The following is a 27933-nucleotide window of genomic DNA, read 5'->3' as shown; positions in this document are numbered from 1 at the left end:
TTCTTTTTTAATGTAGACACAGGGTTATAAATTAACCTCTTTGCATTCTTTGTTCTATCTCATAAGTTTTATATCTTGTGTTCTCACTTTCATTTGTCTCTAGATATTTACTAATTTCTGTTACAATATCTTCTTTGACCCAAAGATTAAGAGTGTGTTAACCTCCATGTGTTTGTGAATTTTCCAATTCTTCTCCAAATATTGATCTCCAGCTTCATTCTGCAGTGTTCAGAGAAAGTGCTTTGCATAATTTCAGTATCTTAAATTCACTGTGACTTGTTCTGTGTCCTCCTATGTGGTCTATCCTGGAGAATATCCATGATCCCTTCCAAAGAGGATATATATGCTGATATATGTTTCTGTATATGTCTGTTATGCCTAGTTCTTCTATCGTAGTATTCAGTTTCTCTGTTTCCTTTTTGATCTGGCTAAAGGTTCTGCCTATTGCTCAGAGTTGTATACTGACATTTCCCACTATTACTGTAGGTATTTCTATTTCTTCTCCCTATTTTGCCAGGTTTTGACTTACGTATTTTGCAGCACCCTAATTAGGTGCGTAAATATTTGTATTTGTTCTTTCTTCTTGGTAGAGTGTCTCTTTTATTAATATGTAGTGTCCTTCATTAAAAAAAAAAATCAAGTTTGCCATTTAAAGTCTATTTTGCCTGATATTAAGCATAGTTACCCCAGTTCTTTTTTGTGTTTTTCAGTCTAAAGTGAATCTCATGTAGACAGAATATAGATAGCTCTTTTTTTCCCTTCTATTTGCTAATGTGTCCCTTCATGGGAGAGTTCATGCATTCACATTCAGTGTTCCCAGTTTACAGGCAGTACTTCCTTCAGCCATTTTATTCTTAGGCATTTATATATCATAAGTCATTCTTGTCTCTCTTTCTATCTTTTTAGTTATCCTTACTGATAATCGTGATTTCTCCACTCGCCTTGAAACTTTCCCTCTTGTTTTTCTGTACATTCCGCAGAACTCCCTTTAGTATTACCTGTAGGGAAAGTCTCTTGTTGATCAATTATCTCAGATTCTGTTTTTCTATGAATATTTTAATCTTTCTCATTTTTGAAGAACAATTTTGCTGGATTAAGACATTTTGGCTGACAGTTTTTTTTTTCTCTTTCTGTTACTTTAGAATGTCATACCACTGCCTCCTCATGACCATGGTTTCTGATGAGAGCTCAGCACTTAATTATATCAAGAATCCCTTGTATGTGATTGATCATTTTTCTCTTGCTGCTTTAGGAATTATCTATATATGGCATTTGACAATCTGATTAGTATATGTCTTGGCATAGTTCTGCTAGTATTTATTCTGTTTGGCGTATGATGCACTTCCTGAACATATACGTCCATGTCCCTCATAAGAGCTGGGAATTTTTCAGCCATTATTTACTCAGATGCTCCTTCCACCTCTTTTCCCTTCTTGTCTTCCCTTTGAGATTCTTATCATGCACTTCATATTATCACTCAAGTCTGTGAGACTCTTGCCAAACTTTTTCCATGTCTTCCTCTATCTCTTCTCTGTATTTTCAGAATCTTATCTCCTATTTCACCAATCCTGACAGTTTGGTCAGTTCAGATCTGTTGAGGTATGACTGGAGTGTGCTTGTAATTCAAATCTGCTGAGGTATGACCAGATTGTATTTTTAATTTCATGTATTGTACCTTTCATTTTCATTATCCTAGCTTGTTATTTTATTTTTCTTTGCATGTTTTCAAATTTTTCTTTATGCTCACCCAGTCTTCTTAATATCCTTTATCACTTTCACCTCCTTGAATTGGTTTTGGCAATTTGTTTGGACATCTTTAATGGTTTCCTTTATTTTTGATCTGTTTCTTTGGCTAGGAAATATATTCCCATTTCTTGGTATGGCTTATAATATTTTGCCGATATCTAGGCACCGATTCAATTGTCTTGAATTTACTCTGATGGTCAATTTCTCTTTCTTAGGATTTTGTTTTGTATGTGTGTTAAGGTTCTTCTTTGACACTTAATTCAACTAATTCCAAATCTTTAAAATTGCCTGCGTTTAACTGATCAAAACTATGCCAGGGACCCATGATCTTCTAAAGGGACTTTTTCTTCCTTTTTACTTGCCTAGTAGTTCGTGCTTTTTGTCCAGCTGTTCACCACTGCCTTAGCAAAGGGAGTGTTTTGCTGTTATTTTTTCTTACTCTACAGTATCCAATCTTATTAGGATTGGTGTTCCAAAAAATGGCAACAAGGAGCTTTGACATGGCCATGTGGAATTGCAATTCAGCTGAGACCCAGGGTTCAAAACATCTGATCAGAAGCCTGGCTTGGCCCTTGTCCCTGCCCCAACCTGTTTCCAGGGAGGAAGGTTTCTCTGCCCGTTTCAGCCCATGGCAGCTAGCCATCACCAGTCTGTACCTGAGGCTGCTTGTCTCAAGTGTTGGGGATGGGCACCAGGCTGGAAAGCAGTTGACTCATACTTGTCCTGATACCCGTCCTGCTTCTTCCTAGATGCTGTACCAGGTTTCCTAACCTCCAGAGTTTGAACACCACCACCTCAGGGATTTTCTGCCTATATTTTTGCCATTTCTCAAGGAAGAATGTGCCCTGCTGTTACTTATTCTGATATCTTTGAACACCTAAATTACTTTATATAGCAGTGTGAAAGTGAAAAATAATCTAAGTAGGGCATGCAGAGAAAGAACTATGAAGGGTATGTCAACCTCATCTAGATTATCAAAAGGAGTACAATGTGTATGAACTCTTCAGGGAGAGAGTAGTGTATTTAAAGCCTCAGACAAAATAAATGAGGATATTCCAGTTTTGTATTAGTGTAAGGGAAGATTATAGAAGGACAGAAAGAGAACCATTGCTCATGTACTTTTAAGTGTTGATTTTTGAAGGTCAACAGGGAGAGTAGAGGATTACTTAACCTCAGATTGTGTCTAGCTTTAAGATACCATTGTTTTAAAAATAATTCATGTCACCATAACTTTTTGCAAGGAAATTTACCTTCTCTTATTAACCAAAATCTATAGAAGGGGAAATTGAATAACAGTTATTATAAAAATATGATCACAGAGAAAAAAAGGTCATCAAGTGATGGGGCATTGATACAGGAAAATATGAAACAATGAGACAGAGAAAACTAATTTTCTAATTTCTCATATATATGTGGTATGTGGAACTCAACATGAGACTTAAGGTCTTCATACTTACATTACATGATGACAACATTATATGGTGCCAACACAAAAAAGATAATTTAAATGTAAGCATTTAGATAAGTGAGCAAAATAAAATTGGGAAATAAAGTGTAACAAGATTTATTAAGATAGCTCCCCTATCATCAAGCAAAACAGACTTTATATAAAGAAACATTGGCATAATATGGGATTCTTTTATTTATACTAAAGTCAATCCACTAGGAAGACACAACAATCCAAGCCATAACATTGCTTCCCATCCTATAATGGAAAAGCAATCAGATGTAAAGAAGAAATGGGCAGATGACAGTAATATTCTGTGTCCTTTACTGATAGAACAGACACTAAAGAACATAAGTCGGGATACAGAAGTGATTGATCAAATTAACAGAATAAAACAAATTAATATGTACAAAACAAGAAATCTCAGAAGATAACAGAATTTACCTTCTTATCAACTGGATAACATGGGAATTTATCCAGTAGACGCCAGTAGGGAATTAACAGGCTTTTTCCACAAGTAAAGGAAGGAGAGGATGTATTCATTTTCTGTTGCCACATAAACAATTTATACACATAGAGTGGCTTATAACAACACCTGTTTACTATCTCATAGCTAGAGTAGTTAGTATTTTGGGCAGAACTTAGCTTGGTCCCCGGTACAAGCTCCCATTGAACTGTACCCAACCTGCAGGGCAGCTCTGTTCTCATTTGAAATCTTCTGGAAAAGGAATGATTTCCAATATCATCCCAGTTGATGGCAGAATAAATTTTCTTTCACACAATAAACTGAAGGCCTGGGTTCTTGCTGGCTAGTGTCCGAAGGCCTCAACGGTACTCAGTAAGTTGTTCAAGTCAACAAAGAAAGTTCCTCTTTCTCTGGAAGAAAAAGAAGGCACTAAGAGTTGACATGTTATAACTCCAGTGACATCTATTATACTTGCCATATTGTATAGGTTAGAAGCAAATTAGATATCCCTCCCACATTTGAGAATGTGGAATACACAAAGGCATGGGCAAATAGAAGGAGATAATTAGGTGTCTTCTTTGTGTCCCTCTAGTACTGAGGAAGATAGGTCCTTACTTTCCTGGCAACATGAGCTTATCAGAGAAGGTATGTTATTTCTTTACAGCCTTTCCCTCCTAACAGTAACAGAGAAAATCTTTCTTTAGAGTTTTCTCCTCCTAAAAAGGAAGTTCCCTCTAGCAAGAGAAAGACATTCTCCTAGCAACCTGAGAATGCCACAATGTCTCTATCCTGAACACTGCAATAGCCATTATCACTGGATAGTTTAAATTGTACCATTTTGTTTCCTTTAATATTTTGTGTATTGTACCCATGAGTCAAAAATAATTTACTATCCTAGTATTTACTTTGGTGGTGGAACTTCCTTTATAGCATTGCTAAAAATACTGAGGAGAAATGAAATCTTCTAAAATATGTTGTCAGTCGTTTTTACCTGATAAATATACCACCGTCATAAACATTATTCAGAACATGTATACAGTGTTCTGAAAAACTCCTAAAGTTCTCTCAGCCCTTTCCTAACAATTGCCATCACCCAGTACTATTTATTTTCCATAGTACACAAATAAACAGGCACTTGCCATGAACAACTTGCCATGTTTACGCCTTATTCCCCACCAATTTTCTATATACAGAAAGGACATGCCAGTGAGCAGCCAAAGGTTTTACTATCAAAAAGAGCTGGAAAGTGTCCCAAAACCTGCATTTGGTTACATGCTATAAATGGTTACTTAGCTTTTTCCTTTTACATTTCTCCATTCACTAACGCAGAGACTTGAAGAAAACTAGGAGGGGGGAGATGAGGCAGCAAACTATAACTTCCCTATGATCACAACCCACAGGCACAGAGACATACATTAACTATGTAAAGACCAATTTCCTTGATGATTTACTTTTCATAAGCTAAAAAAAGGGGTCACCAACTAAAAAAAACCGTAAAGAATTGATGTGTAAAGAGAAAGAAAGTTTTTTTTTAAAGTAAGAGAGAAAGGGAAAACAAAAAGCCAAACAACAAAAAAGTAATGAACATAATTTTTTTTTTTTATTGAATGAACATAATTTGAGAAAAAGCATGAATCTTAAATTCTAGAGAGGATTACTGAAATCCTGAGGATTGTGTTTAATGTTCCTGAGTATACTTTTCTGAGGATTTTCAGATGTGGAGACCCAATATTCAAAATTGTTCCAAAGATAGATCTGACAAACACTTCAAGTGCCAACTTCTGGGATTTGAATAAATTGTTTTTGAGTTTATCATTTTTATTTATTCCTATGATTTTTATAAAGAGAGTAAGAGGAAGGTAAGGAAATGAAAATGACTTGTTTTTCCTCCTTAGATGCAAAATAGAATCGATTATTCCTTGCAGATTTGACGGGCTGCTTGCTCCCTGAGGGGTCGGGGGTCAGCGGGGGTAGACCGAGGGGCTGGCACGGCCGACGATGATGCTCTAAGACCCAGGCGAGGAGTGGGCCAGAGCGGGGCTTCTAAGGCGTGGGAGGATGCGTGGTAAGGAGAGACCACGGAGACAGTCTGGAGTGCAGAGCAAGTCTAATTTATTACGGAGGTGCAGGGGTTTATATAGAGAATGAGGGGGGCGGGGGTAGAGCAGGAGGAGTGATGGTTATGGGGCGGCTGGGGGTTGGCAGAAACTCGTGGGCGGACTTGTGGTCTTGTGCCGTTAGCTGTTACTAGGGAAGTGGGCAGAGTTTAGGTTAGGATACAACACAGATTTTATTGAAGTACTCACATTTTTCACTTTCTTTGCCCACTAGTTAACTAGCTCAAACGTGATAGTGTTTTACATTAATAAAGATGTGTACATTACAAAGAAAAAAAGAAAAATTGAAAGATGTTTTATAGTGTGGATAAAGTATATTACACAAATTGCTTCTAGAGAGTATTGAGCCTAAGCCCTAAAGCTCTTCCCAAAGTTTCCTTCTGGTGGCCTTTACGCTGTCTGCCTGGATGAAAATCTGAAGGCAAGTGGAGACAGATAAGCCTCACCAGTCTCAAGGCTGTACACTGTGAGCCCACACTTGTGGTTCCTATTGGTGCAAATCCTCCATAAATCTGGCCCTCATGCCTTGGCTGGAAGAGGCCAAGAAGAAAGCTGCTTAAACAGCCAGCCGCCATTACCACTTTCTTCAATAATGATTACTGCAACACAATGGATATAGCTGGTAGAGCTAAACTGTTGACATTATGATATACACAACACAAAACATCACAAATACAAGTGATACAATACTGAACAGGATCTCACTAGCTATTCCCTTAATAAATACTTTCTCACATTGACTGCTTTCTCCTTATTTCCTGAATTAATTAATGTAAACCCTTTCTATTGTGTTTTCATATTTCAGAGCATTCAAATGTTTGAATTTCTTAACACAAAAGTGACATCAGATTTCTGTTAACTAATAATTGAATTTTTGTGAAATTTTCTTAATTTTTAAATAATCATTTTGATCTTGAAAAACGTTGGTGCATAAGTCTTAAATTGACTGTCACAGTATTCAGAAGACCTAAAAATTTTATATTTACAACCACTTCCCCACATACAATCTATTAATATCTTTAAATATTTGCAAGATTAAGAAATCTTGACAGCAGTAACATCAAATTTGAATTTTAGCACGGCTTCTGCTTCATCACATGGAAGGAAACACGTTTACTTCCCGACCACGGGAAAGGAGGGAAATACTCTCTTGGGAGAAAGAAAGTATTTTATTAGCAAGCCTTACAAGATATGTACTGCAAAAGGAAAAATAATAAGGAAAGACGGTAAGTATGGAAAAGCAGAACAGACGCTCCAGAAGAACGACTTCCAGGAAGTCACGGACCTGTAAGTCCACACACCGTGATGAAGGAGACCCTCTATCATGCACGTTCATAATCGGATGGGATCGAGATTAAGACCCACCTTCCTCTAGGTTGGGAAAGGCTTTTTTTCCCCTCTTGCCATCCTCCCTGCGTAGGAGCGAAGGTGTTTCAGGTAGGCGGCCTAGCGCCCCCAAAATGAAACTTAGGGGCAGAACAGGGCGCCTTTCCGGGCACCGGTGCTCGGCTGCCAGGGCGCAGTTTTCCCGGCTCCGCTTAGGTTTTGTGGGCGGGATAATCGCTGCGGGCAGCCAGATCCTGTATGGCGGGGTCTGCCTCCATGGCTTAGGAAATTCCGCCCCAGAACCAGCCGGGGTCCCCGCGCGGGCCCTGACCTGACCTTCACTGAGCGCCACGCACGTTCCCCACCAGCCTGCTGGAGGTGAGCAGCGCCCTGCAGACTCGCTCCCTCGAAGGCTGGGCTGCGGGTTGCAGGCGCAGGCTTTGCTCCAGCCCAGTGTGAGGGCGGGGCAGGAGCGGGGAAGGGCAGGAGCGGGAGGGGCCAGGGCTCTGCGCCGCCGGAGGGGTGGGGGGGAGGGAGCGGCGTGGGGCGTGGAAAGCGCGGCTTTCCCCGTCACTGGCCGTCGTGCCGTCACCAAACGCTGCGCATGCGCCCAGGACGTCTCCAACGCCACAGGCTGCCGGGGCCCACCCGCGTAGCTAGGGGGCGCTGCTGTACCCGCGGGCGTGGCCTGGGGAGAGCGTGTGCGGGGTCTTTCCCTGCACCGGCCCGGGCCACATGGCGAGTGAAGCGGGTCCTGGCGAAGGCCCGGCTCCCCAGGCACGCTCAGAACACCTCGTTGGCCTGGCAAGCGGCCCTCTGGTAGGAGAGTCGCTGGGGCCTGCCGGCGAGCGGTCCCCACAGAGCTGCAGGGCAGGGCCGGAGGCACAGGCCCCAGCTGGAGGGAAGGAGTCGGGGGAGGCCCCGGTATGTGGGGAGGTAGCCTTCCAGGCAACCGAGATCCGGGGAAAGAAAGACGAGGCAGAGGTGGGGAAGGATGTGGTAGTGGAGAATATACTGGAGGTGGCGGTTATAGTAGTAGAGGAGGAGCGAGAGGAGAAACTAGCGGAGAGGCGGAAGCAAAACAGGCAGGCACGGCCAGAACGTGGACCCACCAGTACCCGACCCTCCTTGGAGCAGCTGTTAGCCCTTCAGTTAGATCTGGAGCCAGTGAATGCCGAAGCCAGCAGGGCCTTCTTTCGGCTGAAGCGTACCCTGTGGCAGAGGCGCAAAAAACACATGGACAACAGAAAAGCCGTCATCCAGGGTATTCCTGGTTTCTGGGTCAAAGCCGTATCCTTCCTATTGCTCACACGTGGTGGCCTCACCTAGGGAAATGGTGGTTAGAGAGGGCACTGCCAGTTGGCGAGGGGTTACTCACAGCTGGGGTGGGTACAGTTGGGAACCAACGGGCCCAGGGATGAGACAACGGCCTTTCTTGAACCACACTCACGCAAATCCTAGGCAAAAGGTGCCTGAAACCTTTGGGCTTATGCGTAATGTGGGGAAACTTCGTGGGTGTTTACGTATGTGTGGAGATCTGTATGCAGCATTAAAAACAGCATAAAGAAACTTTCACACACAGCAGGTACGTGTAGCACACTTTTTCGTGGAAAATAACCGACCGGATGTTGTGCAAACTCCCATCCTGTCATGTACGTGCTGTGTTGTCACTGCCACTATTTCCTTGCCAAACACCACATTTTCCAAATAGTGATTTCCTTTGCACTACAGCTGCTGTCCCTTGCTTGGCACTATCTTCACTGCATGCACTGTTCCTCCAAATATATATGTCATCTCCTTGTACTGTGTGATGCCAGCAGAGCTCCAAACATAGCCATGTAGCTCATGTTAAACCAGAGGACATTTTTCAGGTCATAGCCTTATGTGAACATCCCCATGTCCTCACTGAGAGCCCAGAGAACACACATCCAGACCCAAGAAGGATCAGGGCAGAAGAGACAGGAGGGCACATAGGAGAGAGAGGGATCAAGAGCTCCTTAGAAACAAACAGTCCATATGTGAGTACAGACAGCCACAGAAAACCGAGAGGACCATAGAGCCTAAGCAACCTCTCATGAAGGATGGCGATTGAGAGAGAGCTCTACAATGGCAGATTATCTGGTAGATGTCCTGCCTTATGTTGGTTGCATGCCAGATATGCTTTGCCTGCTTTTAACCCTTTCATTCCTAGCTTTGAAGGCTCCTTGACTCAATGCAGATTCTGAACCATCCCCAGATATCAGCCATGATCACTGACCAAGATGAAGACATGCTTAACTACATGACCAATCTGGAGGTGAGGCAGGGAAGACTGAGGTGCTAGAGCTGGGTGGGGGCCAGCAAGGGGAAATAATTCATCCATGGAAACAGGCAGGGGTCTTCTAGGAAGAGATTGTACATGTCTACTCCATGTCGTCATGGCAGGTGGAGAACACCCAAGCCAAGAACCACTGCAAGATCACATTTTTCTTTAGGAGAAACCCGTATTTCCAGAATGAAGTAATCATTAAGGAGTATGACATTAACATCACTGGTAAGAGATGGCTTTCCAGGTGGATCATGGCAGATGGTAGGGGTGGGCCTTAAACCGAAAGGATCCAGTCCCTGGATGACATTTTCCTCTTTCTACAGGATATAGGGCCTCTCATTCCACTCCAGTCCAGTGGTTCCGGGATTATGGACGCCAGGCCTCCCGTCGCAGGCATCACAATGATAACCTTAACTTCTTCAACTGGTTCTCCGACCACAACTTTGCAGTGTATAACAGAATTGCTAAGGTGGGGCAACTCTGGGAATCATCAGAAGTGGCCTTTGTTGGCCTGCCCCTAGCTGCTTGGGGAATGAGGTTCTTACCCTGGCCTAACCCTACCTGTTTCCTCTATCAGATCATCAATGAGGACCTGTGGCCCAATCCCCTGCAGTACTACCCAAGGGAGGAAGGGACCAGCACAGAGAACGGAGAGGATGGGTGAGGATAATGGGCAGTGGGGACTGAAATGCAGTGGTCACTTGCTGGGAAATTCATTTCTGTGGTGGAGGAACTGAGGTTAAGAGTAAGACTTTATGCACCCCAGGTCAGGCAGGGAGTCATTGTGAGACAGGAACATTGGAGAACTGTTTCAAAACAGGTTCTGAATGGGGAAGTTTAAGCCTAATAAAGGCGCATGACCAGCCCAGACCACTCAAATGGATGGAAGGCTGAATCATTAGCTCCATTTCCCTGAAACATCATTCCATGGGTTTCATTTCCACAGTCAAACTCCTACATTAAGGTTTGGCTCACCCTAAGGCTTTATAACCACCTTCTCCAAAAATGACTACGCATCTCTATGGAATTACTCACTAAAGTGTTCCATCACTTTTCTATTCATATAATCAGTCTTTTAATTGTCATGTCTATCTCCTGACCCCTCCCACAGCAATACAGATAATATAGGCATGCAGGGATTATATGAACTCATGGGGGAGAAAGTTTAAGAAATCACAAGTGATGAAGGAATAGTCTCCAATACAGGACCTGTAGGAATTAATTTAATATTTTAATATTGCCCAGAAAAAATACAGCTTTTAATGTTTATATATATGTGTGTGTGTGTAATACTTTTTTATGTGTTCACGTTTCAGGGCTCTTGGAGCTTTTAAAATGGAAATGATAGAGCATCAAAGTTTATGTCAAATATCACAAGGCATAAAAAGCTACTTCAGAAACATGAAATGGTGGCAAGGTGCTTCTCCTGGGCAGGAGAGAAATAAAGAACTGGGTAATTAAAGAAGGGCACACTGGAATGATAATAGTTAGAAATAAACACAAACAAGTATTTCTGTCTTTGTGTGTATTTATATGATTGCTGAAGTAGATGGAATAAATAGAAATCCTTGTTTGGGTCTTCTTAATATTCTCCAGGAAATTCCTAGTCTGGAGAGAAGGGGCCGCAAAAAAGGGCTTGGCCTACAGATGTGGATCATATGTATTATGCTTTGGATTTCTAAATGAGGACACAATTATTCCTACTAGTAGAGGCACTGGGGAGGACAAGAAGTAGAGACTAGTTGCTAGAGGTTGCTGCTTTTTATTTATTAGGAAAGTTCTGGATTTACAGTGAAATCATGCATAAAATGCAGAATTCCCATATACCACCCTAATAACAGCTTGCATCAATGTGGAACACTTATTACAATTGGTGAGAGCACATTTAAATAATCATAATATTAACTATATTCCATGATTTAATTTGGTGTTTACTGCCTGTATAGTGTACTTCTGTGGATTTAAAAGTTTATTCTGTTTTCAAACATATGATCTAATATTTCCATTTTAAAAATCATTATAAACTTTAGAGAAAGTTTAACTTACAGAGAAGTAAGGGGATTCCTTACAAAAGTATAGGGGATTCCTGTGTGACCTATACCCACCCTCATACATATTTTCCCATTAGTGATGAACATTTGCTAGTCTTGATGAACTAAATGGAAGCACTGCTACTAATCAAGGTCTATAGTGTGTCTTTTGCACTTCACACTGTATAGTTTTGTAGGCTTTTACAAACGTCTAATGCCATGTGTCTGTCATTGCAATAACATGTAGGACAATTCCAATGCCCTAAAAAGAGTGTTCTGCCTGCTTATCATTCCTTCTCCCTCTGAAACTCTGGTAGTCACTCTCTTTTTATCAATGTTAAAAGTTCATTGTTACCACATGATACCAAAAACAATAAGTCTACCTAAGTCCATGATTAACTGTTTTGCTTGTAACTATAGATTCTCCCCAGTTGGGGGATGGACTTGCCCACCATCATCATGTTGTTGTCCTGGACAAATCTGAAGAACTGGAGAGTAACTGTTGGCCACGACTCTCCTGGGATTCAGGGCTCAATTGGCATATGAACAGTTTGAAGATTCACATCTCTAAGACATATGTTTGATGGTTGTGAAAACTACAGATGAAAGTAAAAAGGGTAGAAGAATCACATGTAGGGAATTCCTGTATAGGGCCAGCTGAACAGGTGTGGATTTCATGGAGCTTTGTGCTTTGCCTATAGTGTAGAGATGTCTGTAGGGCTTTTGTTTGAAGTTTTTATAGTGTGGTAATTAGTGAATTCCCCCAGAGGATCTGCATTCATTATCTAAAATTTTTCATAAATTAAACATTTTCCTTTTAAACATAACTCTCCATCATTTTTTCCCAGCCTTCTAATCTACTTTCCATCTCTAAATTTTTCTAGATTCTCCCTAAAGGGTAAGCAACAGTATTCATCTTTTTGTGTGTTGTTTCATTCATTACAATGTTCTAAAGATTCGTGTCATGGCTTAGGAACTTTATTCCTTTTTATGACTGAATAATATTTCATTATTTGCCTATACTACAGTTTTTTTATCCATTCATCTGACACTTGAGTTTTCCACCATGACATAATGTCTGGGATGAACTCTCTGCTCATTTTGAACTCTTTTGGTCATAAAAAATATTTAATGCTCCCTCATTTCGGTCATAGTCTACTTCCACATGCATATTTGGTTGTTGGTGCTTGGTCATAATCTCTCAGTACCAACAAGGCTCATCTCTGGGAGTCATAACATTTTCCTTTTAGTAGCACTCAAATACATATATACACTTGGGTGTTAATAGCATCCATAGTGTTGTGCTACCATCATCACCATCCATTACCAAAAAGTTCCATCCTTCCAAATAGGACAGAAGATATCTTAAATTTTAGTTCATTATTGAAGAAAACATTCACCAAAGAATTTTGAGTGCAAGAACCCTTTGCAGTGACTACCAGCCATCCTGTGAGGACCACTCTTCAAAGTTAGAGTTTTGGAACTTGATGTGAAATGTATTCACAGGAGCTTTGGGAAAAGGAAACTTGCATGTGGAAGATTCAGATTTTCCTGGGTTTCTGAAGCTGGTGGGTACAGGAAAATCAGAACTGCAAGAAGGAAACATTTCTCATAATTAAAAGTGCATGTGATACCTTTCCTTTCTTTGCATTTCATTTTTGGTGCAACATGGATATAGTCAGAGGTAATGAGATCTAAGTGTGCATGCTGGTGGTAAACAAGTGTCAGACTACCCATGTACACTCCTTCCATGATGACCCTAAATGTAATCACTTTGTTTTTAGCCCTCTTCTGACAGCCTTGAATCTTTTGTCCAAAAGCAGCATTGGATGACTCTATCACATATAGCTTTGCATTTTCCCACAAACCTTCAAGGTCTTTCCCCTTCTAGTCGCAGCAGCCTTTCACTTCTTAATAGTTCCATAGCAAACCTTGAGAAATAACCCTTTGTGAGCTCATGACTGATGGGTTTAATCTGTATGCTTAGACTTCTCTCCCAGAAACTAGGAATAATCTGACCTTTGAACTGCTTGACTATTTTTGTATCAGTTGCCCCTATATGTAATGACTGTAAAGATGTGACGTCAGCCCCACTGACAAACATTGAAAATGCTCATTTTGTATAATCATTCTGAAAGTGTAACTTCTGCCCTGTTGAGAAATATCGTCAGTGTCCAGTCCTCGATTATCTGTCCAGAGCACTACATTTTTAAATCATTGTTCCCATACATATGCCCTCCCTATCTGCACATAAACGTAGTATAAAAGTACTCTCTTGCTTTGTGGCAAGAGTGCCATGCTGTCCAACCCCCACCACAAAAGATTTAGGCCACGACCATATATTATGCTAGAAGATACATCTAGGACCATTGAGGGTGAGGCCCCTTGTAACCCCCTTATTTACTGCCCTTCGCTAGCTAGGTTGGACTTCTCCAAGTCTTTCCTTTCTCTGATGTATCCTCAGGGGAAGCTGTCATTTTACATGGCTCCCTACTATACTTAGAAAATGGCAGACGCAAAAGTGTCACAAAATGAGCAACACATCAGCTCTATCAAGGATGAAGATTGGATAGTGTTCAGGAATCCTCCCCCCTTCTTTCCAATACGCATTAGCCATCACTTCATTTGTGGATTTGAAACTCTATGGCAGTTTTTCTCCTTCATGAGGAAAGGCAGCTAAGGCTTTAGAGATGAAGTTTTGTCCTGGTCTGACTGCTGATGACACAATCACCCCATAACTGGATTGAAGCAGACCTTCCCACCTCCACGAGTGAAACTTGAAGGGAATCCTTGCAGCTCCTGCATGCCAGTTCCTAGGACTTCTGGGCATTGGCAAAGGAAACTAGATCCCAGTAATCCTTCAGCTGGGTATAAAGCTTCTTTTGGTCTGGCCAAGGATTTAAGAAAAGGAGAGGTTGGGCCTGGATCCTCTGACTGCTTAACATCAAATAGCCAGCTATTTGATGCATGGCTAGATCTGCCCTGGTGGTAAGTGAGGGAAATACTGCCTGGATCCAGGTAGTGAATCTCTCCAGTTTGGATTGTTTCCTTGAGGGCTGCTGGCTGTTGAGAGCTTATTGATTCCTTCCTGGATCACAAAACTTAGACCTGGGTGGAATTCAGCTTCCTATGCAGCACCTTCTCATTAGCCCCAAATTTTCTATCTTTGTCAAAGGAAGTACCCACGTATACTTTTTGTAAAATCTGAGCCCCATGGTCCTCTAAAATCACAGGTCACTGTTCTGTTTTGAGTGTTAGGTCTAAATCTCTCTGAATCTCCCCCCCCCCCCCCCCCCAATAACAGGATATTTTGTTATTCTCATTTTAAAGTCCCTGTGATCAGTTTTACTTGTATTTCTCTCTTTACAAGTGTGAGTTTTTAATCTCCTTCCCTGATACCTTGCATAGCTTTATCTCTGATGTCTTTCATTGTTGCCTGTCTAGATTTGTACACCATTATTTCCATAACTGTCTCTGTCTACACCATTAAGGTCAAGCTATGGCTGTCTGTCCATTACTGTTTTGTGACAGTTTCTGTGTCTTCAGTGGACCATTTTTGCTTTTTTTTTTTTTCCTGGAACTATTTCTTTTCTCTCCTTTAACCAATATCTTTTCATGGGATTTTTTTATTCAACACTCTTTATTTTGAGCATGGCTAATAAAGACAGAATTTCAAACTAATAGCAGAGTACTTCCTGGAAATCATTGAGATAACTGATTTCTCCCCTGCTCTCTTAGGATGTGAAAAAAGAGAGTGGCTTACAGAGGAATGAATAATTGCTTTTGTTGTTATTCAGAGAAAGAATGTGAAGGCTGTATCTAATAGCAAGATTCCCCTGAGGGGACACTCTTATAGTGGACCATAAGTAGGTTTTTTTTTTCTCTCTCTCCACTTATTTTATTTTAATTATTACATTCAAAAAATATAGTTGGTCCCCACACCCCACAACCTCTTACATCATCGTGGCACATTCATTGCATTTGGTGAATACATTTTGGAGCACTGCTGCACCACATGGATAATGGTTTACATTGTAGGTTCTTAAGTGTTTTGTAATACCCAAAGCAGAAATAAAGGCAATTCATTGGACTTGTTCCCTGAAGTTTATTTGACTTATTCCTTTAATAAATGACTATCTTCAATTTCTTCATGATCTTTTAGCAAAAATTTGTGATGGCAGTTTATATTTGGCTCTGTCAGAATGTGAGAAGATAGGTATTTAGATAACCCTTATCCTCTGCAACATCCTGTGCAAATAAAAGAGGAAAGAGAAAGTCAATAAGAGTATACAGAGAAAGGGCAAAGAAAGAGAGCATAGGGCCTTACCTAAAGCATCAGGTAGCATCAAATCTTTTTTATGAAGAGTAATATTATTAAGGAACTTCTTGACCAAAGAACACTTAATATTACAGTTTAAACATACTGCAGTGGAACACTCTAGAAGGAAAGAAATGAAAGAAAAGTGTTTAATTTACAATGCTAAATTAAATTGTCAAAGGTAAAAGGAGAAAGGAGTGAAGAGGCATGAAAAACTTTGTCTCAGACTGTTATTAGTTTTAATGCCCATTCTTTAAAAAAATATTGTAGGAACATACTTATCTGTTTTGAATACCACATATAGTAGAATCAGTTACATTTATAATGTGCTAAATCACCACCATTCAGTGTAAAAGTTTTTCATAAGCCTTAACAGAAACGCTGTCTTTATTTAACATAACTCTCCATTCTTTCTTTTCCCAGCCCATATTACCTTCTAATCTACTTTCCGTCTCCAAGAATTTATTTATTTGTTTCTTCATAGAGGGTAATCAAACAGTACTCATCTTTTTGTGTTTGTGTTCCATTAATCAGGATTTCATTCCTTCTTACATATGAATAATAGTCCATCATATGTATGTACCATGTTTTGCTTATCCATTCACCTGTCAATGGACATCTGCATTGTTTCCAACTTTTACAATGGTTAATAATGCCAATATCTTCCTGCGATATTTTACAAAATTGTACACACATTCATATGCCTAAGAGGCATGCCTCAGGTGTACCCCTCCGCACTTCCCCCATTAGTGACACTGTGCACCAGAAATCCCCTCTTCCAGAGTTGTGACCTATGATCCAAAACCTCACCAAAAACAAAGCCAAGAAAATTAAAATATGAAAATAAAATAAGAAATATAAAAATAAAATATTTTTTCATTGTCTTTTATCATAATAAGATTAAATTACATCTTTATATTTTGTGTGTACAATAATACATATTTATATGTGATTATTTTTACGCATTTATGTAAGAAATATGAAGTAGATTTATATAAGACTCCATCAATATAGAGCATGAACTGATTCTTGATCCCTTTCATTCTTTCTTCGGTTTTTATGAATTCATAATTTATTTTGGAGACTGTTTAATATATTTGATTTCTTGTTCCAGTGTTGTACTTTCCCTGTTGTTTCATTTTATTCCTTTGAATGAGCCATTTTCCTAATAATTTATGTGCCTTCTGGTATTTTGTTGAAGTCAGGGAATTTGAATATTGTGATGTGCTCACCTGAAAGTCAGATCCTCCATTTTTTCCATGTTTTTACTGTATATTGCCTATGTTGAGATTCCTCTTTTCAGCATCTTTTCAACAGTTAGTGTCTACAGAGCTCTTTCTTTTTTTTTTTTTAAGATTTATTTATTTATTTATTTCTATCTCCCCCCCCCCCCCGGTTCTGTTCTCTGTGTCTATTTGCTGCATCTTCTTTGTCCACTTCTGTTGTCAGCGGTACAGGAATCTGTGTTTCTTTTTGCTGCATCATCTTTTGTCATTTCTCTGTGTGGGTGGCGCCATTCTTTGGTAGGCTGCACTTTCTTTGGCTCTGGGTGGCTGTCCTTGTGGGAGGCACTCCTTGTGCTTGGGGCTCCCCTAGGCGGGGACACGTCTGTGGGGCGTGGCTTCCTTGAGGGCATCAGCACTGCACATGGATCAAGGAGGCCCAGGGTTTGAACCGCAGACCTCCCATGTGGTAGACGGATGCCCTATTCACTGGACCAAGTCCGCCGCCTACAGAGCTTCTGACCCTGTGTGTTCCGGGTATGTGCACCACATTTCAAGAATTGCCAAGCATATTATCTGTTTCCCCTCTGGAAAAGGAGTTTCTCTCTGCTTTGTCTCAACCATAGTTTTTCTCCCCAGACTGCTTCAGTCTGTTTGGCTTCTGTCCATTGCTCTGTGCCACCTTTCCACACTCCTTTCCTGCCCTAGGCAAATTCTAGATAGGTGACTGAAATGTGTACACGGAGTCAAAATCCAATCAACAGACTGGGACTGACACCAGATATACAAAGACATAAATTTATTAGCTATAGCACTGTTGTGGAAGCAGAGAGATTCAATAATTGTGTATGGAAGTCCAGGATGCATTAATAGTTTTGAGAAAGACACATTTTTATTAATGACTGGTTGACTCAGGAACTCTTGTTGAAAACCTCCAAGCCCCAAGTAAGATTTTTGGGTTCTTTCCATACAGAGGAAGAGCCAAATGGTGCTTTGTTTGAATGCGCCATGAGTTTGATTTAACACATATTTCCCAGGTAGGCTTGAATTAACATATTTAGTGTGTATCCTCCCTGAATAGTCAAAGTCTATAGAGCATATATTGTTTAATTGGCTTTCCAGGACTGGAGTGGTTGGCCTGGTTACGAAAGGTGGGGCTGCAGTTTATATTGTCTGATTCCCACAGCCCAGGTTATACATGAAGAGATGCACAACCCCCACCCTTAGCCCATATCAGCACCAGGAAATTGCACTTGAGCATGTGAGCCACCAAGCATTTGCCACACATATGCTGCACTGAGCCCATGAAGAATCAGGGACCAGGAAAAGGAAATGCTTCCAACAGCTTTTTTTAGAAATTTTAGGCTTTCTTTGTTCAGCATTTTCTGTGCTGTTGTCTATCCACATTCATTTCCAGAGTCTTGGAAAAGTTTCTTCTGATATATTGTAACTTTCTCTTTTTCTAATCAGGGCCACTCACTTAGGGATATCTTCCTCCAACCTTCTGCTGTATGGTGTTCTTGTTTGACTTCCTTTTAAGATTTCTATCTCTTTATTGCATTATTTCTTTTTTTCATTTACTCTTTTCCTTTAGTTCTTTGTCAAAGCTTTCCTTCAGGTCATTGAGCATATTTGTGAGAGTTGACTTAACATATTTAATTAGTCATTGCAATGTCTGGGCTTCTTAAATGCAGCTTTTGGTCACTTGATTTTTTTCATTGTTTGGGGCATTCTTATTTACTTGAATTTCTTGTGATTTAATGTTTAAATATGATTTTTCAATATAATGCATTAAACTGGAAGTCTGGTTCTCCGCTTTCCATGGCTTCCCTTTTTGTTTATTTCAAAGACTGTGGTGGTTTATTTCTTTAGCCATTTTCCACAATACTTTGCAAACATAGTATTCTTCGTCCTGTATCACTGCTGAAAACTGTTGTTTTTACTTGATTTCATGTTGCTGATGACAGAGATTTCCTGAAATCCAGGAGTTTGAAAAAAAAAAAACAGCTCTCCCATTCTTTGCAAATTGGCTCTGTGCTGAAGTCTTCTTCAGCATTTAATTAGACTTGTACAGACTCTAGAAATCAGCCTAGAGTGAAAATTTAGGTCTCCATAAGTCTTTCCTGAAGATAGATTTTACCTCAGGTAGGACATCATTTCTAACCATCCCCCTATACATGGTACTTCATAATATCCGAACTTCTGAAGGACATTTCACTGCTTTTCCTCCCAAGACATAGGTGCTCTTTTGTGTGTCTCAATCACAAAATTATAACTAAAACCTCTGATTATTCCTTTACAGCATTTTCAAAGAAATGCCTGCTGGCAGTTCCTCAGGAAGCTAAGTATAGAATTGCCATATGATATACCAATCCCATTATTCACTATATATCCAGAAGAACTGAAAGCAAGGACATAAATTCAGATATATGCACACTGATGTTCATAGTGGCATTATTCACAGTTGTTAAAAGAGGGAAACAACCCAAGGGTTCATCAGCAGATGACTGGATAATCAAATTATGGTATAAACATATGAGGGAATGTTATTCAGCTCTAAGAGTGAATGAAGTCCTGATGCATTCAAAATCAGGGATGAAACTTGAGAATACAACTATAGACCAAGGTAGACTTATTCAAGTAAAGAAAGAACTTGTAACATTGACATAAACACAATTGTCACCCAAGATTGTGAGGGGAGGAAGAGGGAAGAACTGGAATAATATGAGGCATTTGGGACATTGGAATCGTCCCCCATGATATTGCAATGACTGATACAAGCCATTATACATTTTGTCATAACCTATGAAATTGTGCAGTGGAAAATGTAAACTATATGTCAACTATAGTCCACAGTTAGTAGTGCTTCAATATGTATTCATCAATTGTAACCAGTGTACCATACTAATGAAACATGTTGTTATTGGGGGAAAGTGTGGGAGGGGCAGGGGATAGAGTATACGGGAATCCCCTATACTTTTTGTGTAAACTTCATGTAATCTAAAACTTCTTTAAAAATAATTTAAAAAATATTTTTTAAAAAATTCAGAGCAGGGACTCCAAAGAGTAATTTGTGATGGGAAGCAGATTTGGCTCAACTGACAGAGCATTCACCTACCACATGGGAGACCCAGGGTTCAAACCCAGGGCCTCCTGACCCATGTGATGGGCTGGCCCACATGCAGTGCTGATGCACACGAGGAGTGCCATGCCATGCAGGGGTGTCCCCTGCGGAGTAAAGCCCCACACACAATGAGTGTACCCCCACAAGGAGAGATGCCCTGTGCAAAAAGCAAAGCCTGCCCAGGAATGATGCCATGTTCACGGCCAGTGACACAGCAAGATGACGCAACATAAAGAGACACAGATTCCCAGTGATGCTGAAAAGAATGCAAGTGGACACAGAAGAACACACAGCAAATGGATACAGAAAGCAGACAATGGGGTGAGGTGAGGGAAGGGGAGATAGATAAATACAAGCTTAAAAAACAATAATTTGTAACAAGAACAAGAGAAGAGGGATTAGGGTATAAAAGCAGATTATGTATATGGTATCAACTCAAACTAGAAGTTTATAGTTTTTTAGGATCTCATAATTTTATTGTGACATTCATGAATTGGGCAGCACCTCATTCAGAATGTAGAAGGGAGATCTACCAAAGTTGTGGAAAGGGGAAACTCAAATAGGATGGGAAAGGAAAGGTCAATATTATTGGTTGACATGAAGTTTTCATTTTACATGGGGGTGTCTTACAAATGGGAGCAGATATACATTGATTAGGGGTGTCTTACAAATGGGAGCAGATATACATTGATTAGCAGATATACATTCATTAGACTAATTTTGGTCTCTACTGGACCAAAATTAATTTGCTCACCAGATTTTGCTTATTAGCAATCCAATAGTGTGTATTCATTTTCACTGAAAATCCCTTTAGACCAGTTGTCTTCTGGAAAATCTTCGCCCTGAAAGATGTCTTCTTCCAGGATGGGCCAAAGCAAGTGGGCATTTTATCTTTATTTTTGAAAATTTTAACTTTATTTTTAAAAAAGTTTTAGATGACGGAATAGTTACATCACAAATACAGGGATTCTAATTAGTCCGTGTCTTGTTTGTGCGCTATTCAAAACTGCCACAAGGGGGAAGCAACCCAAGTGTCCGTCAGCTAATGAATGGATAAACCAAATTTGGTATATACATGCAATGGAATACTAAGAAATTAAATTGGGATACATAAGCTAACATGGATGAATCTTGAAGATATTATGCTAAGTGAAATAAGCCAGATTCAAAAGGACAAATATCTCATGGCCCCACTAATGTGAACTATACATGAAAAATAAAAGCATGAATGTGGTACATGTGTTACTAATGATGAATAATCTATCGTTCACATTATGGACTATAGTTTACATTATGGTCTACACTTTGCACTATAGAATTTTATTTTATAGGTTTTGACAAAATGTGTAATGAACCATATCTATCATTACAAAATCATGCAGAACAATTCTAATGCCCTAAAAATGCACTATGTTCCACCTATTCTTGGACTTCCCTCTCCCCTCAGAACCTCTGAGAACCACTATTTTACTTAATGTTGTCCCGCATTTTGATCATCTTTCCCCACGATTGGCATTGTCTACTTGACTAAAACACTGTAGTCACTCCTGTTGATTTCTGTACTTGTCAGGCATTTGAGTATGGTCAATCAGTCATTTTTCCCCCACTTCTTCTTTGCCTTTTTTATGAGTGTTTCCTGTTGTGATTGCAGTGAGATTAATTGGCTGGTTGTTTAATTACAGTAAAGACCCTTGGAATGGATTTACATATTAAGTTGTGTGGATTATGGGTAAGGCTCTTTTTCTGAGTCAGTCTATCTTTTAATTTTCTGTTTAGTCTCAGTTCACTAGAGAGACTCACAGTTCTATCACATTTTCCTTTTGGCTTGTTACATTGAATAGAATCATGAATCAAAATTTGTATAAGATATAAAAATAATCATAATTGAACGCATACATCTAAAACATACTGGCTTTATACAACTAAAACATACTGGCTTTTCTCACATTTCATTAAACCATGAACCTAGGTGATTAAATGGGTCTGATCATTGAAATATTTGAACCTGGCTGATAGGATGATATACCTTAACTTGGCCCATTAATTAATTAATTAATTAATTAATTAATATTCTTGTTACTTCTTATGGTAAGAAATATTAATATAATGCAACATTGCTCATGGGCAACAGTTTAGGTAGAGACTACTTTACAAGAAGACTGATGCTCAGCTATCAGCTTAACCTGAAAGGCTTAAAGAAAAGTGAAGGTGGAAGTAATGGACCACGTGCTCTGCACCCCTGGCACGCGGGCCGCGGGGTGGGGACTGGGAGGAGTGGTGTGGAGCATGGAAAGCTCCTCTTTCCCGCCAGGTCGGCCAGGTTGGCGTCACCAAACCCTGCGCATGCGCCCAGGACGTCTCCAACGCCACAGGCTGCCGGGGCCCACCCGCGTATCTAGGGGGCGCTGCTGTACCCGCGGGCGTGGCCTGGGGAGAGCGTGTGCGGGTCCTTCCCTGCACCGGCCCCGGCCACCACAGGGCGAGTGAAGCGGGTCCCGGCGAAGGCCTGGCTCCCCGGGCACGCTCAGAACACCTCATTGGCTTGGCAAGCGGCCCTCTGGTAGGAACAGTCCCCACAGAGCTGCAGGGCAGGGGCGGAGGCACAGGCCCCAGCTGGAGGGAGGGAGAGGGGAGAGGCGCCCTGCGAGGAGGCCGCGGTGCTCTGGGTGGAGGAGCTGCGGGGAAATGGAGATGCTGGAGTGGAGAGCGGAGCTGGACATCTGGAGATGGGGGGACGTGGTGCTGTAGAATGTAGTGGCGGTAGTGGAGGGAGTGGCCTAAGAGCAGGTGCAAGAGCAGGAGCGAGAGGCGGAGCAGAAAAGCCTGGAGGAAGGGCAGGAGGAGTGCGGGCGGGCCCAGCCAGGGTGCGATGCCGCGGAGGCCAGGACATCCCTGCAGGCGCTGGAGGTCCTGCAGTTAGAGCTGAGCAGCCTGCAAGCCCGAGCCAACCGGGCCCTGTGCCTGCTGAAGCGCAAGCTGAAGCGGAGGCTTAAGCCGCACCTGCAGCGCAGAAGCAGCATCATCGAGGGTATTCCTGGCTTCTGGGTCAAAACCGTATCCTTGTGCAACTGCGTTTAGCTAAAGTCCAAGCGCAGGCAAAGCTCCTTTCTGGTGGTAGAAAGCGGTTTCTTAAGTGCAGGGAGGGAATTTGACTGAAGACACACAAGGCGGTGATAATGTACCAAATCCTGTTTTGAGTGGTGATTATGTGGGTTTGTACAGTTGCTGAAACTTAACATATTAAGGGCTGTACATTTTATTATATATTGTTTATGTTTTAATGCAAAAAGTTCAGAAAAGCCCTCCCCAACAAAACAAAACAAAACAAAACCAAAAAAACGTACCCTTACTGCAGTTCCAAGGGGAATGGCCGCGGGCGAGGGTCGTGGGAGGAAGTCATAGCTAGGGAAGGAGGCAGTCCTAGTTGTGAGAGGGAGTGATGCAGGAGGAAAGAGGTCCTGTTGAGGAAAAGGGATGGGTGCAACCACACACAGAGGTCTTGGGTTAATATTGATTCTATTGGTAGTTTTGTCATCCTTCATACTGCTTACTTAGGTGGATACATTCAGCACATGAAGTCCTATGTACACTTTTGCACCCTCACCGGGAACTCAGAGACTGCCTTTCGTGCATAATTAGTAGCATACAGACCCCCACACACATTTGTAAGGTAGAGCTCAGGATCTCAGGAAACAGATTTTCCAAGTGTAAGAGCAGATAGCTATCTGGGAACAGAAAGCCAAGGAAACAGTAGACGAAAGGTAGTCTATGATGAAGGATCTTGATTGAAGGAGACCATCCAGCAATGCCAAGAAATCTGGGAGGTGCACTACCCACTTCTCATTGTTCTGTAGATGTACACTGCTTGCATCTATCCCTTCCATTCCTAGCATGTTAAGGCTTCTTGACCCAGTGCAGATTTTGAACCACCATCAAATGTCAGCCATCATCACTGACCAAGATGTGGACATGCTCAGCTACATCATCAATTTGGAGATAAGTCTGGGAGCATCAGCCCTCTCGGATGAGCTAGCTCTTGAGGGCAAGTAGTACTGATTCAGAACCAAATCAGGAAAAGGCTTGTTCCATAGAGAGGGGTCACCTTTCTCTACCTTTCCCTGTCAGGTGGAAGACTTCAGCTATCCCAGGAAGAGCTGCAAGATCACATTTTCCTTTCGGAGCAACCCCTACTTTGAAAATGAAGCAATCATTAAGATTTACGACATTACCATCACTGGTAAGAGGTGAGTTTCTGGATGGGACAGGCACGGAGGTGTTCAGGATCTTTTCCCACATCTTCCTCTTCTTCCAGGATACTGGGAATTTTACTCCACTCCAGGCCAATGGTTCCACACTTTTGAACACCAGGCCTACAACCGCAGCCACCATAGCACCAACTTTAAGCTTTTTAACTTGTTCTCTGACCACAACTTTGCAGAATCTAATAGGATTGCTGAGGTGAGGCCATCATGGGGAGCATAAGAAATGGCCTTGGAGGGCCTCCCAGCTACTTGGGTAGTGGGAATAGGGTCCATACCCTGGTTCCACCATGCTCTTTCCACTACCAGATCATCTGTGAGGATCTCTGGCTGAATCCCCTGCAATACTACCCAAGGATGGAAGAGGCAAGAAGAGGGAACAGAGAGGCAGACAGGTGAGAATGGGATGCAGTGGGGGTTAAATCTGTGTGCCAGCTGCCTGGAACCCTCGGTTCTCTAGTGAAGGAATTAAGGGTAAGAGAGAAACGGTGAGTAACCCCAGGTCTTCAGGGAGGTATTCCAAGATAGGAACAGTGGAGTAGTGTAATCCAAACAAAGTTGTCACTGGAGAAGCTTAATCCAGCTAGAGAGCATGTCCAGCCAAATACACTTAGATGCAGAGATAATCTTCTCCACTCCTAAGCGTAGTAACATGGGCATCAGCCCCAGCCCCAGCTCCAACATTTTGGTTTTGCTCACCCTAAGATTCTTCAGTAGCCTTCCCTTAAAAGTGTATAAATCCTTAGGGAAGTACTCCCTCCAGTGTCCCATCAGGTATGTTTTTTAATCTTCAGAGTATTCCTGATTTTCATATCCATTTCTTTGTTGTGAACAGCCATACAAATACAGGTCGTATCACATGGACAGTGAGGGCCATTTTGAACTTAAGAGTTAGAATTTAAAGACATCACAAGTAGTAAATGGAATAGGCATTGCGTGATCTAGAGAGTTAAGACCCGCTCTTAAACATCATTTAATAAATTCCATTTTTTATATTTCTTCGTCTGTGTGTGTGCATGTGTGCGTTTTCCAGGGAACTCTGTCCTCTTGACCTGTAGACAATCGAGCAGCAAACTTAACACAAATAGGACAAGACCACTTCAGCTATAGGAGATGAATTGACAACTTCGTTCTTTTGCAAACCTGAGACAGGAAGGAAGGAATAAATGGTGAAAAAACAAAGAATGAGTTTGGATAAAATTGGAATGACACTAGTAAAAGAGAAATAAACACTGCCAAGTGTGTCACTCTGCATGTGTGTTTGTATGCTAGGTGAGAAGTGCCCTCAATGACAGCACAGCTCGTCAGTTTAGGCCAGGGGTTCTTAATGAGGGGTTCTTAATCAGAGCATCCATGAGCTTGAACTTATCTTTATTTTCTCTGACCTGTACCTGAAATTCAGCATTTCCTTCACTTTTGAATATATGCAGTAGATTACAGTAGTGTTCATCTCATGTCACATGACAGGTGTTTCATAAGTTGAAAAATCACTAATAATTGTGCTTACTTTGAAATTACCATAGTTGTTAGACATGACACTTGTTGAGTGTCTTAAAACTCTCTGATGCTACATTTTGAGGAGGCGTCCATGATTTTCACCTGACTGGCCAAGGGGTCCATGGAACACAAAAAGTAAAGAATTCCGTTTTAGTCTTTTTTAAATTGCTGCATAAAAATAGCTTATCTGTGGAAAGCAGAGTCTCTAATGTTGGAGTGACGGGGTATAGCAGCCATGGAATTATAATTTGGGGCATAGTGGTTCCTACCATTTCATGGATTAGGAATGATGAGAGAAGAGAGAGGCCAATTAATTTTGGGTTATCATTTTTACAAGGGGAAGAGCAGACAAAAGCTATAGTGAACAAGCGGCTCACAGGTTGTTAAAACCTTTATGTGCTTAATTGTTGATGTTTCACCTAATATTCTTTCATCTTGAATATTCTTATGAAAATGAACAAAATACAAGATGGAGGAAATCTTAAAACTTCACTTCTAAACAAAATGTTTTCCAAATCTATTAATAACATAGTTCTAAATAGGGCAAATTGTCAAGATCAGTGTTCCTGAACAATAGTTTGGGCAATTCAATGTATTTAAAGATTACCGAGTCAGTCTCTGAAATTTGGATTAATGTGAACACAGGTAGATTTTGTTAATTAGTTATTTCTGAAATATTGTTGCATAACAAACAACTTCAAGAATGTCAGCAGCTTACAACAAAAATACGTTACGTGCTAATGATGCATTTTTATTTATGTGGCTGCATCAATAGGTGATAATAGGTGCATCAATAGTGTGTCAGCATGTATGTGTTAAGTATAGCAAGTTCATTCTCAAAACTGAGTCTGATCTCAAATACCTGGATAAAATGCATACTGCTGAGTGCCACCTGCAGAGATACTGACTCAGTTCAGCTGGCGTGAGGCCCAGCACTTTATTGTTATAATGAGGTGAGTATAATGCAGGTGATTTATGCAGAGCAGACTTTTAGAAACAATGGGATAATTGCTGGAATATGCTCTGGGGCCAGGCTACTGGTGTTTCAGTTCTAGGCTTAGGCAAGTAAACTTGCCTCTCTCTTTATTTTTTTTAATGTTACATTCAAAAAGTGTAAGAGGTCCCCAAAATTCCCGCAACCCCCTCACGCCACTCCTCCCACATCAACAACCTCTTTCATCACCATGGGACAGTCACTGCATTTGGTGAATACATTTTGGAGCACTGCTGCACCACATGGATAATGGTTTACATTATAGTTTACACTCTCCCCCAGTCCACCCAGTGGGCCATGGCAGAACATATAATGTCCAGCATCTGTCCCTGCAGTACCACCCAGGACAACTCCAAGTCCTGATATATCATATATCTTCTTCCCTCTCCCTACCCTCATATATCTTTTTCCCTCTCCCTACCCTCAGCAGCTACCATGGCCCCTCTCTCCACATTAATGCCACAATTTCTTCCTTTACTAATCTCAATATTTCCATAGTAGAATATCAGTAAGTCCACTCTAATCCACACTCTGTTCCTCCATCCTGTGGATCCTGGGATGGTTATATCCACGCCACCTCTGTATCAAGATGAGGGTTAGATTCCACATGGATGCAGACTTGCAACTCCTACACTCTGGATTATTGGACTAAACTTGCCTCTCTTAAACTGAGTCCTCTCATCTCTGAAAAATGAACCATAATAATACCTGCCTTGTGAGGTGGCTGTGAGGATTAAATGAGTTCATGCATTTAAAATGTGTCTACAATGTAAACTTTAATCCGTGCATAGTGGCAATGCTCCAAAGCATGTTCATCAATTGCAATGAATGTACCACACTAATGAAGGACATTGTTTATGTGGGAAAACGTGGCAGGTGTGGGGAGTGGGTCATATGCCAATCCCCTATTTCTTATGTACCATTTATGTGACCTAAGTATCTTTTAAAAAAAAGCAGTTGTAATATGATGGCCTTTTCAGGACATTGGAATTGTCCTTAATGATGTTGTAGTGACAGATACAGGCCATTTTGCCATAACTTATAAAAATGTGTGGCAGAGATTTTAAACTATGATGTA

The 27933-nt window shown here is 41.1% G+C and overlaps 1 protein-coding gene and 1 long non-coding RNA gene across 2 annotated transcripts; both read left to right on the top strand.

The window, feature by feature from the left end:
- Positions 1-7733: 7733 nt before the first annotated feature.
- On the top strand, positions 7734-10920 carry LOC139438347 (testis-specific Y-encoded protein 2-like). The gene is made up of 6 exons (XM_071213433.1): positions 7734-8392; positions 9321-9398; positions 9527-9635; positions 9734-9879; positions 9988-10070; positions 10727-10920. Exons 1-6 carry the CDS (start codon positions 7838-7840, stop codon positions 10869-10871), a joined length of 1116 nt encoding a protein of 371 aa, XP_071069534.1. The 5' UTR covers positions 7734-7837; the 3' UTR covers positions 10872-10920.
- Positions 10921-24447: 13527 nt separating this feature from the next.
- Positions 24448-25513, top strand: LOC139438346 (uncharacterized). Its single transcript, XR_011648037.1, has 3 exons — positions 24448-24563; positions 24674-24759; positions 25398-25513. It is a non-coding gene; the product is annotated as an uncharacterized lncRNA (long non-coding RNA).
- The last annotated feature ends 2420 nt before the right edge of the window (positions 25514-27933 follow it).

The sequence above is a fragment of the Dasypus novemcinctus genome, chromosome Y, assembly GCF_030445035.2.
Source record: "Dasypus novemcinctus isolate mDasNov1 chromosome Y, mDasNov1.1.hap2, whole genome shotgun sequence".
Classification (NCBI taxonomy): Eukaryota; Metazoa; Chordata; class Mammalia; order Cingulata; family Dasypodidae; genus Dasypus; species Dasypus novemcinctus.
The sequence above is the reverse complement of the archived record's forward strand: the minus strand, read 5'-3'. Positions and strand labels throughout refer to the sequence as shown.